This window comes from Eulemur rufifrons, chromosome 17, assembly GCF_041146395.1.
Source record: "Eulemur rufifrons isolate Redbay chromosome 17, OSU_ERuf_1, whole genome shotgun sequence".
In the NCBI taxonomy this organism is placed as follows: domain Eukaryota; kingdom Metazoa; phylum Chordata; class Mammalia; order Primates; family Lemuridae; genus Eulemur; species Eulemur rufifrons.
The window spans coordinates 81348032-81367278 of NC_090999.1; the positions used below are offsets into that span (position 1 = coordinate 81348032).

The 19247-nt window shown below is 33.7% G+C and overlaps 1 protein-coding gene across 1 annotated transcript in view; it reads right to left on the minus strand.

Moving 5' to 3' along the window:
- Window positions 1–7132: 7132 nt before the first annotated feature.
- Window positions 7133–19247, minus strand: part of PGGT1B (protein geranylgeranyltransferase type I subunit beta) — a 41156-nt gene continuing 29041 nt past the window's right edge. The window contains exons 7-9 of the mRNA XM_069492149.1: window positions 14475–14659; window positions 11472–11580; window positions 7133–7725 (exon numbers count right to left, since the gene is read on the minus strand). Of these exons, the coding sequence (XP_069348250.1) occupies window positions 7544–7725; window positions 11472–11580; window positions 14475–14659 (476 nt within the window). The 3' untranslated portion in view covers window positions 7133–7543. The remainder of the gene's footprint in view (window positions 7726–11471; window positions 11581–14474; window positions 14660–19247) is intronic.

The following is a 19247-nucleotide window of genomic DNA, read 5'->3' on the forward strand; positions in this document are numbered from 1 at the left end:
ATGATGTTCATAGTAACATTTATGAATTGAAAATAACCTAAATGTCCCTTAATATGAGAAATATTAAAATGAGTATCAAAAGACATAAAAGTAAAAGGCATTGCCAGAACAATATAGTTATATAATTTAACCACTGAATAACTTTCTATAATGTGTTCTGTAGCAAAAAAAAGATATTCTGTAAGAGAATATCATTTGTGGATATTCTAGTGTGGTACCCAATTGCTGAAATTTAAATGACAAGACGAAAATCCATTAACACTCTAGCAAGTTACTTAAGTGTGCTTTATCAAATTATTTTCCCTCACTCATTAGAGACTTCATAAAGCTCTACCAAACTCCCTGTCTTGCTCATGTAGGATTAAATAAGAGGGAAATTGGCTTTAAGCCTAAATTTGTAACCTGTCTCTTTTACTTTCATTTCACTTGTTTCTCCAGTGAATTATACATGGCTTTCATGCTCCCACACACTTTAAAAAATCCTTTTATTTTGAAATATAGACTCACAAGAAGTTACAAACATACTATGGTGAGGTCTCATGTACCCATCACCAGCTTCTCCAATGATGACATCTTACATATGTGTAGTGCATTATCAATCACTTCAGGAAATCCCACATACACTTCTAATGGCAACCTTTAATTTAGTTAGAGCCTTAATAAGAGCTTTGACAAAACGTTAGTAGAACTAAGCATATGGAAAAATGTTAAAAGAGGCAAGAGATGGAGTATGAACACTTCAAAGGAATGTTGTGGCATGAAAAGAACCCTCTTTTGGAAAAAGAAAATGTACACTCTAGTTGCAGAATTTGTATATGCTTATCATCTGCAAAGAGGGTGAGGAATTAAGCCGCGAAAGTCCTTTCCAACGTCACAACTTTGAGTTACAAGTAGATGGCATTTTATTATCAGAAGAGCTTTCAAGGTAGAAGTGTGCACTAGTACAACCTTCTTGGAAAGCAGCTTAGCAAAAGCTATCAGAAATTAAAATGTGCACACGTTTTGCACCAGTAATTCTGTATCTATAAATTTCGCTTAAAGAAACACACAGGCAATGTTTTCAAGGATCTTATAGCAATCTTTTTTGTCATTGTGAAAAACAAGGCACTGATTATGATACATTTAATGCAATGCAATACTATGCAACTGTTAAAGTATGGATATTGAAAGACATTCATATTTTGTTGAATAAAAAATTTACATTACAGAACATATAGTAACTCTGATCTTTACACATGTATACATATGTCTATGTGGATTTGTGTAAGTATGTGTATCGTATTGGTATAAGTAATGCTGAAATACATTTAAAGAATATGTATTCTTTATATAGAGCATACATATTCTCTACTTTTACATATACACATAGAGATTAAAAGGTCAGAAGGATTTATGCAACAGTGGTGGTTATCTGTAGGAAGGGAGGTGGGGTGGGGAAAGGACTATCACTTTTTTCTCTTTTAAATTATAAAAGTAAACATCCCTTCTAAAAAGAAAAGGTTCAAAGTGAAAGAAGCTATATACCCTTCAAAAATACATAAATAGCTGAATTAAGCAGTAGTAATCCCATAGAACTTATTTAGAAGTTTATCTCACTAATTTGAGATGCTGCCTTTATTGTGTTCTAATATGCTACTGAATCTATTTCTGGAACTTCTGTTCCATTGGACCGCCTATTAATGTGTCAATACCAAACTTTTCATTCACTCAACAGTATGAACACCATTCAACATCCATACTTTAACAGTTACGTAGCATTACACTGCATGTATCATAATCAGTGACTTTTCCCAATTACAAAAATATTGCTGTAAGATTCTTGAAAAGGTATCATTGCCTCTTTGTGTGCTTCAAGCTAAATTTATAGATACGGAATTGCTGGGGCAAAAAGCGTGCACACTTTTAAATTCTGATAGCTTTTGCCAGGGAAGGTTTAGTGTTTTAATGTCTGGTAGGGCTGCTCCCCTCTCATTCTTCTTTTTCAATTTTCATGGTTATTCTAGTATGTTCTCTCAAATGAAAACATGGTGATTTTTAGTGGGATGACGTAAAATTTATAAATTAACATAAGGGGAAAGGCATGTTTTGATGTTGAATCTTCCTAAGAATATCGTGTATCTTCATTTGTTTGAGTACATTTTTGTCTTTCAAGAGCTTTATTCTTTTTTTTAAAAAAAAGTTTTTCTCACACAGGTTTTAGACATGCCTTATTAAGTTTGCACGAGTTTTTTTTTTTTTACTTTTGCTAACATAAAAGCAGTTGTCTCTTCTAGTTTAGATTTGTATATATATGAAGTCTTTTTATTTTTAGTAAACATTTTTATTGAACTGTAATTATACATACAGAAAAGTGCACAAATCACAAGTATACAGCTTGATAAACAGTCATAAGGTGAATGCACCTATGTAACCAGCACCTAGATAATGAAACAGAACATTACCAGCACCATGCAGCCCCCCCTTGTCCACTCCCGCTGAGTTAAAGCCAGTTGGAAATTAATGTATACAGTATGTTTCCACTTATATAAAGTCTGAAACCAGACAAAATTAACTGATGGTGATTGAAGTCATGACAGTACTTACCTTTTAGGAGAGAGGTAGTGGCTTAAAGAGGGTGCTCATTTCTGACATCAGGCATAAACGCTGCCTGTTTGGAACTTTTCCTCTAAATGGAATCAGAGTGTGCACTCTTTTGTGTCTGGTGAAGGCTATGAATATTTATACGTTAATTATATTTAACTGCTACTTCACTAAGTTCTTTTATAGTTTTTCAACAAGTTCCTTTGGGTTTTCTAGATATTCATATCTACTTATAGTTTTCTTTCTTCTTTTTCAATTCACAAGTCTGTTTTGTCTAACTTCACTGGCTAAAACCCCCAACACAATGTTAAGTAGTAGAGGAGATAGTGGGCATATGTCTTGTTTCTGACTTTAGCTGGAAGCCTCTTTTGGCATTAAGATGCTGGCTTTTACGCAGAGGTACAATGTTAATGAATTATTCGTCAATTTCTATTTACTGAGTATATTTAATAGAAGTGAGTGATCAATTCTATCCTATGCCTTTTCTGCAAAAGTGGAAGATAATATAATTCCTATAATAAACCCAACTTGATCATGATTTATTATCTTTTGAAAGTGCTGTTGGATTGTTTGCTAATATATCATTAAAACTCTTTCATTCATATTTGTGAGATTGGTCCAGTCTTCATCAGGTTTTTGAATCAATGCTATTATCTTCACTTTACAAAATGAATTTGGAAGTTTTTTTTTTTTTTTCCTTTGGCACTTTGAGGTGTAAGATTCCTTTTCCAGTTCCTAGAATTAAGCAACAGTGGGATTATTTAATCATAAAGGTTTGGTTTGGAAATTCTCTTGAAACAATCTGCGCCTGATACTTTTTTTAGTAATGGTTCCTTTATTTACTTATTTTTTATACTCATATTTTATTTTGTAAGGGTTTTTTTTCCTATGGTAATTGGTTTGTTTTGACTTTCTGTATTCACTAAATTTTGGCAATCTGCATTTTTCTCAAAAAAGTTAATTTTCTGGTTATATAAAATTGCTCAAAGTAGTCAATTTTTAAAAATTTCCTGTTTTCTTATTTCCCCCGTCATTTAAAGTTTTGTATGTGTGCTTCCTTCTTTTCTTAAATAGGTTAGCTGGTGGTTTGTCTATTTCATTGAGCTCCCTGCACCTCCCACCACCAACTCTGCCAAAGAACCAACTTTTGGATTTATTTATTGGCTCTACAATATTCTGTTTTTCTACTGGTAATTACTTTTTGCTTTTATCTTTACTAATTCATTCCTTCTGCTTTCTTTTGATTTGCTTTTTACTCCAGTTTTTAAGACTTGGTCATTTAACTTTCATCTTTCCCTACTTTTATTGATATGGTACTAAATACATTTCCTGTCATAATTGCTTTTTAATTTTTTTGGAAATATTCGGTTTTCATCTGTCTTGTGGTCATGTCTCTCTGGTGTGCTTTCATTGTCTGTGGGGATGTTGATTTACTCATTCTCTTATTTCTTATACTAACTTTGAATGGAATCTGACTGTAATCCTGGCTCAGTTGCTTTTATTTTTTCACCTTAAGTGAAATGAGTTTGCCTATACTTTTATGAATGAGGGGTGGCTGGTGGATGACTTTTCTAGCTTCATGTCCCTAAAGCTCCCTTTTCTTTTTCACAGTGGTTTGTGTGTGTGTGTATACACATATATATGTATATATACACATATATATATACATAATGTCTATGTATATTGGCTTCCTTACCAATATTTATCTGGACCTTTCTTTTGTCCTATCGTACCCAACCTGCCCAATTTGGATTCTAATTCTAGCAGTTTCTCCTTAGCGCTAGGCTTTGTCTCATTAGCTTCAAGAGGTATACAGTGTAAGGCCCATCTGCTCTGGCACAATCATCAGACCTTATCATACTGCTTTACCAGGCACGTGCAAATGGGATTCTGCAGAACTCTTCCCAGTTTCAGCTTCTGTCCTCAGGTTGGCCCACTGCACTGAAGTAGTGAGAAACTGTGGGCAGTGTTACAGTTCTCCAATTTGCAGGGTTGTCACAAACCAGCTGCCTGCCTTCCCCTTCCTCCCACACAGATGCTCAAACTATGTGGGTCAGTGGTTTGTTCTCACTTGTATTTGAGGTTCATGGAGATACCCTGTCATCTAGTTCTGCAGAGAGTGTCTGTGGCTATCCTAGTGGCTGTGTATTCTCATGGGGAAGATTCAAAAACTACACTGCTGTCATCACCTTCCCTGAGTTTAATCTCTGTTAAGAATTCTTTCTAGTGTAGAAAACAGGTTAACTACAATGACAATCTTACGATTATAACATAAACTATAATTAGGAATTTGTTGTATTCCAGGCACTATGTGAAGTGCTTTATATGTATTATCTCATTTAATTCTCAATCCCACGAGGAAACCTAACTGCCTGTTTTTTTTTTTTTTTTTACCAATGGGAGAGTTAGAATCCAAGATCACGCTGTTGAACGGGCAGATCTGGGATTTAAACCCAGGTCATCTGATTCCAGAGCATCTGTTCATTAACTGCCTCTTAAATATTATCAGGTCTAACAGCTTTCAAACTATGTATTACTGTCAGTAAAATTTCAATTTGAATTTAGATTAAATAGTTATAAATAACCATTTAAAGAGTTCATAAAAACATACATATTATAGGCCAAATCTAAAAACACTGTTGATGAATAATTGGTTAAATTATGTTGTATGACTTGATTAACCTTGTTTTTATGCAGATACTCAAAACAGAGCTTCTCCTATCTCCTAAAAATACTATGGGGGTGTCGAGGGAAACAGTAGAGAGTAGAAAATAGATTTGAGATTTTGGACTTCATATTTCCTTTCTCATTATATCACTATTGCTAAAGAACAAAATATATATGTGAAATATTGCTTATAATTTACTTTATTAATAAATACTTTTTTATAAGTAACTATTTAGAAAAGTTAGGAATAGTTTCTCCACAATTCACACTGGCCCGCTATTTTTTGGTCAGTATGTTCTTGTGGAACATGAACATTTGCTGGTCCACAAAGTTTCACAAGAAGGTCTCCCACAAGTATATCAATTGGAATCATACTATCATACTATAATTTATATTCTTATGCTATTGAGTTAGAAAATATTTATGAAATAGTTTTTGACAGAAATTCTTCTCTTTCATCTCTGAATATAGTCATTACTACTACTTTTCTTACCTTCTAACCAATGATAGTCATTTAGGAAAAACAGTTTGGGCTTTTTAGAAAGTCCTAAAGCCATTACATATATGCTATTTTAACTCCCAATGTCTAAAAGATGACTTAGTTTGAGATATGGATGCCTTAATTTGTCAGGATTTAAACAGAAGCAACTGGAATAACTCGTAGAAGGGTAACATCTATTGTTAAGCTTACTTTCCCCCCACCATCAGATGATTTGTTTTATTTCTAATTTAAAAAAATACAGTTGACTTTGGCAAACTCAGGTTTAAAACTAAGCATGCCAATAATAAATGAATTGTTTCTCCAAGTACGTAGGGTTTCCCTTGGGAAAAACTGTTACTTTACAATATTTTTTCTCTAATTTAGGAAAGGAAAATAAACTTAAAATATTACAATACCTCAACAGTGAGACTAGTAATTTAGTTTTTATACTGATGCCTGTAGAATAATTCAACATTTATTACCACCAAGACTAACTTAAACCCAACACCTTTAGTGAGATTTCCTTCTCCATTCTAGTACTAGACTCTTATCTTTGAATGTCATTGAGCAAGTGATAGATGTGATTTATTGATAAATTGATTACAAATGAAGAGTTTTGACACTATCTCCTTTATAATTAGCTAGTTCACAGACTTAAGAAAACAAAACAATGAACAAAAACAAAACGTCAGTTCTTACCCTCTAAATAGTTACGTTTCCCTCCTACTTACCTGAAAATATAAAAATATAAATGACCATATATAGAGTTGAAACACTGAATTTACTTGAGTGGTTCTACTTTTGTATTTAATTTGAAAAAACTTACAAAATTATTAGTTTGAAATTAGAGCAGCTATCGCAGTGAGGGCAACAAACTAAAAAAGAAAAAATCCAAATGACTAAAAATAACTCAGTTATGAAAGTACAATTTACAATATCATGTATCTCAGAAAAATAAAAACACTAAATATCTTTTCCTCTAGATAAGATTGTTTTCTTCTCAGAAAGCAAAAGAGAAAAAGGAAATAAAGGGCAACTAATGATTTGAAATTAAAATCAAACATAACTGGTATTCACCAGAGCAATGTCTAAATAAATGACCCACACAGCATAAAACTTGCTCATTCACAATCACATACAGTTAAATTACCTTTCCCTCATAATAGTCCTCTTAAAACAATCTCCCTTTAGAAAACTATCATATTATTTAAGCCTATTTATTCCTATTATGAAGTCAATAATTTCATCTATATAGGCCACACAAGTTTAATTGGCACATTTTACTTAAGAATAAGACAAAATAATTCACTTTTCTTTAAAAAAAATTATGGGATCATCTGTTTCCAAAGAATAATCCTAGATACGTAATTCATTAAAGCAAATTTTCTATTATCAGCCGTCAAGCTTTTTAAATGATCACTAAGTGTTCACCTGAAGATTATCAATGCTATATGAAGTGTAAACTTGTTTTTAAGATTTGTGTCCATTTTATAAGAAGATACAATTTGTACTGAAGAGTTTTTAAAAAGATAACCTACATACATACAGTTAATTTGCCTCAAAGAACTTCTTAGAAATACAGTATAAACATTTAAGAACCATTACAGAGTCGTGGTTCAAACTTCAACAAAGATTTTCTTGAAACCCAGTACAAAAGTTACTGGCTCAAGACTATATCCCAAAGTGACATCAGTACAAGATTTGATTGTAAGACTTCTACCTCTTAAAAAAAGAGCACACGGTGGTTATACATGGCTTTTCACCTGGAGCTACAGTTATGCTACAAATCCCCCCACCCTCCCAATCTAAAGTCAGTCATGTGGAGATATGTACATTCTCTGAGCACTGTTCAGAGTCCTTGGTTTTCCAGCTTTGATGGAGATTTAGAAGGCGTTCAGAAGTCCGTGTGCTTACATTCAGAGCAGGATGAACTTTACAAATTCCACTTTCCTCCATTAGTGACAGGCCACAGATCCCAAAGTATGCATGCAAAGCATCTGAAAATGAGGCATTAAAAAAAATCATAATAGGCATTTTTATACACGTATGAAATATTTTAGCTACATACCTAATAGTCCATCATTACATTAAAAATAAACTTAGAAAAATGCTAAATATGGTTTTTAAAATATTTGCTTTCTCAAAGTCTCAAACACCAATTTTTAAAAAATCAGATGATCAAAATAAAATCTTTTATTCATGAAAACAGTATTAACAAAGGAACACAGTTCCCAGCTGAAGAGAAAACTCTGCCAACAAATTCTGTGATTAAAGGACAGGGAGGAAGAGTAGCAGTAATATGAAAGACTTTTCTCTTTAGTGAGTTTTCCCTTTTGCTTATTACAGAAAATGGAAACAAACAGCTTTAACTCTGTATCATTAAAGGAAAATATTTTCTTAAAAATGAAAACAAAACTCTCAATCTAAGTAGCAATACTCCTCTCCTCCCCCCAAGTTTTACCTCTGACAGTTCCTAAACCATATATAGTACTATCCTAATATTGTGTTAAATGAAAGGAGCTGAAATAAAAATAACCCATTCTGGAATGCTGTACCATATTTAATTCTCCTATTTAGGGTAGTATCAGTCATTCTAAAAATATCTATCTGAAAATAAAAATAAACTCACATTCTATTAGGTTATAATAATATATGAGTGCTCATATCGTAACACTTCTGCACTGGTCTCATTGGTTTCCCGTATTTCAGGGGGCAGCAACCCTCTTCTATTAAAGTGGCCACTGAAATCACATGGCCATTGCCTGTCTGAGAGCCTTATATAGACTTCTGAAGAGCTCAGAGCTATGTAGTTATAGAAACACCACACAAAGTTTCATAGCAGTCAAGAATTTTTTCTATTTTTGAACTGGCCAACATTTATGCCCTCGAGCTTTTAAAGTTCAAAACATCCTACCAAGTCAAACTTTGTCAAAAGAGTTAAAGTTTTATTTACATGAGTATCATTTACTTTTCCAAAAAGAAATGACAAATAGTTGTGTTATTTTTGATAAAGTTATTTCACTAATAGAGGTCCTTGTTTATCCCCTTTTAGGCCTTTTCAGAAAATGCTTAGATTTCTTCTGGCTCACTTTCCTCTAATTTTTAGACTACAAAAAATAAATTCAGTTTCCCCTGTATTATTACATCATTCCATATAGTTATTCTAAAATTACAAATAACACAAAGCAACATTAAGCTTTATTTTCTAGAAACTAGGAAACTTTTCTAGGAAAAAATGCAATGTAAAGAAATATAATATACAGCTATAATAACAAAATAGAATCTGTGCAAGATTAAAATCTCTTTGGATAAAGTAAAAATAAAACTTATTTTTTTCTCTGAAGGAATTTTGTAAAAGCCAGTGACATTAGAACTAAATTGTTTCAAACCTCAAATAGTTAAAAAACAAAACAAAACCAAACCAAGAAACTCCAAAAAACCCTCTTTATCTGTAGGTGGTGATGTATTCAAGCACTTTACATGTTGAAATATATTTTTAGTTCACCATAAAACATTATTCTTTTGAAGTTTCTTTCATAAATGTATATAAAATCTCTATCAGATCTACTACTGGATTTGCTAAAACTAAGAATAAGTTCATTTTAAAGAATCTCCTTAAAATGATTTTTCTAAAGGCCTGTCCATATAAATTCAGTTTATCATACAAAGACTTTCTATGCTTTTTAGTGTATAGGCTCTGAAAACATTTTAACGTATCTGTAAAAAGCCAGTATTACATCCAAATATTTATACAAATGTTAAAGGTAGCAACCGATCTCCCTAGAAAAAAGCTTTAAAAATTTTCTCTCAAAAGTTACTGGACAAAGTTTTTTTAATATAAATGAAATAAATTCATTTTTTTCCCCTGAAAGTGACTCTTACAAAAAATGTAAGTGTGATTAAGTTTAAAGGTATATCAAATACTTATGGAAGATGATTAAAAATCAAAATTCTTTTAAGTATCAGGTTAAAAAGAATTTTTCTAAGTAACAGTAATTAGGATATAAAAAATTTTCCTCCAAAGTAATATTTCACTTTACATTTTCAAGAAGGTAGTCAGGTGTGTTGATGCCTGAGGTCTCAAAAGGGAAATTTTTCTATTGCTGGTATCGTGTCCTTAGGGATGTAAACCTCAGCTACCTGGAATACCTATGGAGTGTGTGGTTCTGGTTAACTAAAAATTAATCAGCAAACATTCTGTAGCAACCATTACAGAAAATACTCTGCCCTTAAAAAGTATGGTATGCCAGAGATAAATTAGTGTTTCTTGACATTTGAGGAATTTCAAATGCCTCAAGTGTGTTGTATTGAACAATGACTGTAACTGGATATAGACATAGAAAGGACAAGAAATGGAAATATTTACTAACACTGGGACATCCTTTGGAATTAAAAAAAGAAAAAAAGATATATTATTCTTTAAAAAAAAGCTATTGGAAATAATGTATTTCAAGTAGGTTTATACAAGAAATGCTTTTTAAGATTTCTATTTCCCTATTCTCACCTATCTCCCTATTCTCATCACTTGTTAAAATAGTGATAAAAAAAAGGCATCAAGAACAAAATAACTGTCTTCTTGAGGCATTTTTCTATCATATTTATAGCTATGTGTTATAGGTACCAAGAATTTCAAAATATGATTTGCTTTGGAAATTAATTTGTGAAAATATAATTTGGCTTATGACTTTGAAGCATTAAACTTTTTTTTTCTAAGTAAGTTTTACATGAAAATACAGGCAAATATGAGTGTGAGGAAATATTTCTGCTCATTTCAGGTACAAAAATATGATTTCATGAGCCCCTTATTTATGTTTTGATGCAAGTGCACATTCAACCATAGCAGTTTTATGATGGGAGACAAGTTGAAGAGGTATTTTCTAGACTGATAATAAAAGCCATGATTCTATAGCAATGCTGCAAAAACAATCATTCTTTGCATCTAGTTTCATATATTTATAGCTAATTCCTCGACAACTTGCTTATCAAAAATGTCAGTGTTCTGAATTATTTTAACAAATTTTATATTGATTTTTATGAGGCAACTGTAAATAGACTCATTTTACTGAAGGTGAAAATATCAGGGGGCCGCTGTAGACTGGAGAATGATGCTAGAGGCGGGAGAGGAGCCAAATTTGGGGGAGAACCTTGAGTGTCATGCCATTAATACTGTATGAATCTCTTTGGTTCCTGATTTTTAGACAGTGAATGGTGAGAGTTCAAACAGCAAGGCAGTCATCTAAAAAAGCTACCTGAATCTGCTGAAATTTAGAGAACAAGAGTATGGGGCAGTGAGAAACACCTCTATTCAGGATTTGAGATGTTTTTAATTTAACAACTTCTGAAAAGAATAAACTGGTTCCCTTTGGGGTTGAGAGTAATTTAGACTACTTAGTTCAAGTCATAGCTAATAATCCTAATGATTTTGGATGGGCCAAATAATTCCCTATTTTGGAAAGGGCCCATTCAGACCATCTGCCTTACTGCTGCAAATGAAATAAAACATTGCTAAGTGAAATATTTGGGAAAAAAATGTACATTATACCAATACATCTTGATAAACAACTCTTTCCTTTATACTCCCCAACACCCTAAATCTATCCCAAGTTTAAACAATCTACTTTTTAAAACACATATTATTTAATGTGACTTTACAATGGTGGCTATATTTTCTATCATATGCCTTTTCTAATAAAGATGCATGAAGAAATTAAAGTTGTTCTAGATTCATACAGAAAATAATTACCTGGATGACTATCTGGCCACTTGGCAAATCCCCCTACAAGGCGATCTTGAGTTGATAAGATGTAATTTCTATTTTTCTCAAAGTTAGTGTATTGGAAAATTTTCAGAAGCTGAAATGACATGACAAAAGTTTATTGACATATAACTTTCATATTGACTTTTGGCTCAAATTTCAGATATGTATCATTTAGATATGCTTTTTCCTGGCCAAGGTGCTCAGAGCCAGTCTTTGGGGACTTCAGCACTTACAATTAGTCAACCACATTATCTTTTTTTATCTTCTTATCAAATCAGTTTTGTTTTGAGGCAGGGTCTCACTCAGCCACTGCCCTGGCTAGAGTACAGTGGCATCATAATAGCTCATTGTAACCCCGAACTCCTGAGCTCAAGCGATCCTCCTGCCTCAGTCTCCTGAGCAGCTGAGACTACAGGCATGCTCCACCATGTCTGGCTAATTTTTCTATTTGTTGTAGAGATGGGGTCTTGCTCTTGCTCAGGCTGGTCTCGAACTCCTGACCTCAAGTGATCATCCCTTCTAGGCCTCCCAGGGTGCTGGGATTAGAGGTGTGAGCCACCCATGCCCAGCCTATCTTCTTATCACATCTACTCTCCTTTTCTTGACCCATTCATTTCTTTCTTCTGAACCAGGCCCATCTAAACTCTGCATCACATTAAGCTAGATTCAAAAGACAATTTCTCCAATATACTCAGTCATTTCAAAAAAGTGCAATTTTATCTACCCATATTTTAACTCTAATTATAGGCTCTTGAGCTATTAGTTACAAACTGGTAATAATTGAAACTAAAAATATTTCAAAAAAGAACAAAAAAATTAACCAAATGCTAGAGGCAATTTTGTTTGAGAATAGTAAAAAAGTATAGCTCTTTAATCAAGAAAGACAAAGGTAAGACAAATATGATTACAACATAAAAAACTCATTTGTCTTTTCTCTCAAAATTTCATTAAAGAGAAAAAAATAAAAATAGATAAATCAAACTGTGAAGAGAACAAGGGTGGGGTGAACAGTAGTTAAGAGTGTTCAAGAAATTTCTGAGGATACAAAGTGGTTTAAAGTGTGTTAATGAATTAAAGAGAGCTACAGAAGGTATCAGTGATTTACGAAGAAATATTATTTCTCCAAAAAAAAAAAAAAAAGCTAAACCTGTAAGAAAGTTATGGTACAAATAAGAAATAAACTTATTTATTTTGATTTAATTAACAGAACGTACGGAGATTCTTTAGAATCTTGATGCTAGGAACATTTTCCATCAAGTGGCACATGGGTCATTACTTAAAATGAAGAAATTATAATCTTAACACTCTGCTTAGTTTAGCAATGAACAATAGTTACAATATCATAATAAATGTTGATTACTAGCTTTTAAATTTTAGAAACAATCTATAGGCAAAGCATGAAAGATTTGAGCATTACTGAACAAAATATGAATGCTAGCTAATTTGATATTATAAAAGTAAAGATAAGCTTACAGCATTAGAAGGTGGAAAAGGAGGAGAAAAGATTCAGAATTAAAAATAATATAACAAGTAACAATTCGCTGGTAAAAAGGAGAAGCTAAATCTTAAATTTTCATAGTTGGGAATCAAAGATAATGTCTAAAAGGTGCTAAGATAAAAAAATCAGTATATTATTTAAAGTTATGGTAATGTCCACAAGAATTAAAAAAAAAAAAAAAAAAAAAAAGTTTAAAAGTCATTGCCGGCCGGGCACGGTGGCTCATGCCTGTAATCCTAGCACTCTGGGAGGCCGAGGCGGGAGGATTGTTTGAGCTCGGGAGTTCGAGACCAGCCTGAACAAGAGTGAGATTCCCGTCTCTACTAAAAATAGAAAGAAATGATTTGGACAGCTAAAAATATATATAGAAAAATTAGCCGGGCATGGTGGCGCATGCCTGTAGTCCCAGCTACTCGGGAGGCTGAGAGAGTAGGATCCCTTAAGCCCAGGAATTTGAGGTTAGGGTTAGGGTTATCTCTCATTTAGAGATTATATTAAAAAATTTCCTGACAACATAAAAGATGGCATCTGGAATTTGCTTTAAAATAATACAGTGAATGGGAGGGAAGTAGGCAGTAATATGAATGAAGAAAGACCGGCTTTGGGTTGACAACTACTGACACTGGTTGATGGACATATGAGGGTTCATCATACCATTCTCCCTGCTTACGAAGATGTTTGAAATTTCTTACACACACTAAAATGGTGCACTCGAGAAATGGCACTACAAGTGAGTAGAAACAGACTATTGCCTTTGTTTTACATCATTCTTTTCCATATTGTTTCAACCTCATATATGAATTCTGATTAAGAGAAAAAATTAGGATATTATATGGAAGATGAACACAGACTCCTGTTAGATTCCAGAATATCAGAACTAGGTAATAATTCTTAAAGGTGAAAAGGCAATTTTTAGATAAAAACTTGTGGTTATTTAGCGATTAAATAACCTTATAGACTTAGGTATATTAAAAGGTAGTAGATACAGGGAAAAACGTGTGGGCATGTCAATGAATGAGTTTCGGAAGGTTTAGGCAAATAAATAAAAAACCTTACATGTTTTTTTAAAGGGGTGACCAACGGTTTGTTTTTTTAAGATTAATACTTTTCCATAAAACCTTTACTGGTATCACTATCATACAGTAAGTACCCTGCTCTACATGAACTACTAGTCAGTATCAGTAACAAGTTTTTTATGACCATATACCTACAAGAAAGTAGATACATAACAAGTTCTGCATAAGTTATATGTAGGTATAACACTCAAGTTCTGGGTCACTTGAGTTTTATAAGAATGGAAACTTTCAAACAGCACAAGAGATAATTTAATTCTATGGAAAAACCATACAGACTTGCTTTGGTAGAGCAACAGAAAAAACTTTGTAGCCTAAACCTAACAATATTTAATGTATATTATGAAGACTAAAACTTTTTAGCACAATTTATATTAACACAGAATACAGATTTCTCATTTTTAATATTTCTCTTACCTTTAGAGTTGCTCCCACCCAAAAAGAATAACAGGTGTCTACAGGCTTATTAGGTCTTCCATGATAACCATTTTGTTGCCTCATTATACACCACCTCTTTATCCTGTTCAATTCTTTTTCTGAAAAAACTTCTTCTAGTTTACCCATCAGACACAGTGATGCAATGCCACAAAAAGTAGATCCTCCTGTTAATCAAAACCACATAATGCTTTAAACTTCAAATTCGATGCTGATGAAAACAGTACAAAATAGATGAGGAAAAAAGTGGTTAAATAATTCTAGAAAATAATGAAATAAAATTTAAATTTAAAAAAGCAATTGTAATTTAAAAATAACCACTAAGCACAAGTCTTCAATATTAATTTGAGAAAACAGAATTTAAAATAATTTAAATCCATAAGAAACATTTTACTTTAAAAAACAAAGATGTGGAACAAGATTAAGGAACTTGTTCAAAATTACATAGTTAATGGTAGATTTGGAACTAAAATATAGGACTACTAACTCTCTGTCCAGGACACAATCATAAGAGTGTGGTTTTAAGTCCTTTAAAAAGAGCATATCGCTTATAAATTAAGGTCCCATCTGCCTGAAGCTATGAACAAATTTTCTCATATATAACATAAACAAGTAAGAAGCTGATGTGCAGATATGGTATCTAATCAGCTTAAGAATTTTAAGGAATAAAAAGTATAAGGGTGTGGGGAGGAGAGAGAGGAAGAGGGAAACCAAATACAAAAGCAGATACACAATATGACTTTAAAATGTATCCACATTCATTGTGGTAAGCTGAATAATGCCTTCCCCAAATCTCCAAATCCTAATTCCTAGAACCTGTAAATGTTACTGTTTTTTTTTTTTTTTTTGAGACAGAGTCTCGCTCTGTTGCCTGGGCTAGAGTGCCGTGGCGTCAGCCTAGCTCACAGCAACCTCAACCTCAAACTCCTGGGCTCAAGAAATCCTTCTGCCTCAGCCTCCCGAGTAGCTGGGACTATAGGCATGCGCCACCATGCCCGGCTAATTTTTCTATATATATTTTTAGCTGTCCAGATCATTTCTTTCTATTTTTAGTAGAGACGGGGGGTCTCACTCTTGCTCAGGCTGGTCTCGAACCCCTGACCTCGAGTGATCCTCCCACCTCGGCCTCCCAGAGTCCTAGGATTACAGGCGTGAGCCACCGCGCCCGGCCATAAATGTTACTTTAAATGGAGAAAGTAGCTTTGTAAATTCGATTAAGTTAAATGATCTTGTGGGCCCTAAGTGTACTCACAAGCGTCATTATAAGAAAGCAGAAGGAGATAAGACTAAAAGAGAGGAGGAGGCAATATAACTATGGAGGCAGAGATTGGGAGTGTTGTGGCCAAAGGCAAGGAATGCCAGTAGTCAGAAGAAGCTGGAAGAAGCAAGGAACTATTTCTCCCTTAAGCCTCTGTAGGCAAGGAACCAGTCCTGCTGACACCTTGATTTTAGCCCTGTAAGTCTCACTTCAGACTTCCTCACAGTTCTGGTCTCCAGACTGTAAAGAGAATAAATATGTCGTTTTACACCCATAAGTTTGTGGTAAAACATTACAGCAGCAATAGGAAACTGGAACACTCACAAAGGTAAGTACTTCAATCAGTAAATTAAAAAGTCAATATTTTTCCATACAAGAAAAGAAACACTTTCCACTGACACTATTTGTTGTCAACTCTAAACAATTTGAAAACACTTATATTTCCAATTATAACTTTACCTAATGATTTTTATTGATTTCAGCAGTTTAAATGGCTTGTTCCTAATATATCTTATGCCCTAACTTTTCTTTTGGTGCTATAAATCTTGAATGTATTCTCTGGCAAAGGAAAGGTGAGCTTTCCCTCTAGAAAACTCAAGGCAGCTATCACATTAAAAGTGTTACTGTCAACAAGAGCTATTAATCTTCAGAATTTTTCCCAATTAGTTGGGAGTCTACGTTAGTTTTGAGCGAATTAAAACAGAAAAGTAAACAAACAAACAAACAAACAAAAAAACTATCAATCTTATTTCCATTTCAACAACTCACTAGTTTCAGTTTCTCTTTCATGAAAACCTGGCCATGACTTCAAGTGTTATTTTATCATGAAATATAAAGCCTCTAATAGACAGTATATAATCTTTAAAACTACCAAAGAGTGAAAAGAGACATTTAAGTATTACTCTTCCAACTACTTGTTAGGATTCTTTAAAGCAAACTGGCACAATTCAAAGTAAAAACATTCTTTACTTTGTCCAAATTATCTGATTTTGAAAATAACTACAGAAGCCTGAGCTCTAAGTAACTAAAAACATTTTTTACAGAGTCTATGCTTTAAAATTCATTTGCCAACAGTCTATTGCTCTTAGAGTTCCTTGTTTCACACAAAACTCTTAAAAAACTAGTTCAAAAACCCATCTCTACCAAAAAAAAAAAAGAAGAGACATTGTATTTGAAATGTAGATTATTCATGACTAAGACAAACTTTGTAAGTTGCTGAAGGCTTACATAGAAAATTAAAGAACAAGCCATTTGTGAAGAAAGGTGAACAGTATATTTGGACCACTTTTCCAAAAAGATTAATAAAAAGAAGAAAAAGAGAGAACACAATGACTTGATAGGGTAGCCAAATTGCAGCACTACTTTTTAAGAAGAGGTTTCACCTGCTAGTGTAGATAGTGATCAGAGAGAGAAGAAAGGCTATTGTGAAGTCTTCTAGGGTGGTATAATACTTCCCAGCCTATATAACCTCATAGCACACAAAGAAATTTATAATATTTGATATTTGTAGGGCATAATGTGGTATATTGAGAAGGTGCTTCTGTCCACAGGCAACCTTACCAGAGGCTCCAGATACCCAAGTCCTGCTTGGTTGTTCCAAAAGCTGAGGCAGCAATATTTTGGCATACCTATAACCTATTTGAGGCATACCTATAACCTATCTGAGGCATACCAATACTGTGGCAATCTTAAAAAGCCCTTCTCTAGGGCTTTGGGCCTCAAAATCTACCATGCAAAATTCACAAATAAAAGAAAGATATAGGCTTTTGGGTGTGAACTGCAGTTCATCACTTATGATCCTGACGGGTACAATCTACTCAAGTCATACCAACTCAAAATCATGAACTACATGACTCAGGAAGATTTTTTCCTTAGTAACATATTTGGGTAGTCCCTCTCCATTTCATATCCCAGAGAATATAATCCCAATTTCCTGTCCCACAGGTCTCCTGTGCAGGTGAGGTGAGGTGTCTTCTCAGCCAGAGTGTACATTAATACCATCTACAATAGTGAGCACCAGGATCCTGTCTTCTCACAAATTCTTACAGCCGCCAGATTTCCGCTTTGTACAACAACTATATCCTGCCTGATCATGTGGTCATGACCACTAACATAACTGCTATCACCAGCTCCTCCCACCCCCAATCTCATATAGACTCAGGCACACACAAGAATTATGGTAACGTAATTATAGTATGGCTTCAGTGGAAAATCGAAGACAGTCTTCTATATACCCGTTAGAGACACACACTTTACAAATAATCTCAATTGAAGGAGGGAGTGAATATGCAAAAGGAGGAGGAAATACTTGATAGGACAAAGTCCTAGGGGAAATACAAGGATATGGGGTCAAGGAATATATGTTAAAAATATCTTTTCATACATGTTTTATGGTTTACAAACTATTTCCCCCCACATCTCTTCTAATCCTAGCAACAATGCTAAAGAAAGATGTAATTATTTCTGCTTGTGTTGATGAGGAAAACTTGAGAGAGATTAAGCAAGGTACCAAGGTAACACAGCTGGTTATCAAGGCTGAAACCTGAACACTTATCTGTTCTATTTTATTACAGTAGCGGGGGTGGTGATAACAGATGATCACACAAAAAACTGCTGTGATGAAGAAGAAATTGAAGTTCATTCAGAAAGCCTCCATGATCTGGGCTCTTTCTTTTTAGAAAAGGAAAATGGAAGCTTATTTACTTCTGACTGGAAATTTCAATTTGAGAGAGTTCAGACTGTTGACGTGTTGACAAACTTAGTGACTATCATCTTACTATTCTGGTTCTGCCCAAAGTGAGAAAAAATGTGAAAAAAGAGACTGTATTAATGTTTGTACTGAACATATGCTAATGTTTTATGTTTTAAGACTATGACTAAAGATAATTATATTAAGCAAGGTAAATAAAAATTTTCATTTCTTCATGAATTTATTGATTCATATTTAATATCTGGCATCTATTTGGTCTAACCTTTTAGTGTTATAGCAAAGAAGAAAATCTGTTTTCTTTTTTTTTTTTTTTTTTTTTGAGACAGAGTCTCACTCTGTTGCCCAGGCTAGAGTGAGTGCCGTGGCGTCAGCCTAGCTCACAGCAACCTCAAACTCCTGAGCTCAAGTGATCCTCCTGTCTCAGCCTCCCGAGTAGCTGGGACTACAGGCATGCACCACCATGCCCGGCTAATTTTTTCTATATATATTTTTAGCTGTCCATATAATTTCTTTCTATTTTTAGTAGAGATGGGGTCTCGCTCATTGCTCAGGCTGGTCTCGAACTCCTGAGCTCAAACGATCCGCCCACCTCGGCCTCCCAGAGTGCTAGGATTACAGGCGTGAGCCACCGCGCCCGGCCTGTTGTTTTCTAATAATGGCTTAAGAAATAATCCTAAGATATTTTCATGCAGCTAACACTTGAATAAATTACTAGAAAATATTGTATGAACATTCTGTCCTAAATGATTCCTGAATGATTACTGACCTAAGAGGATGCACATAGACA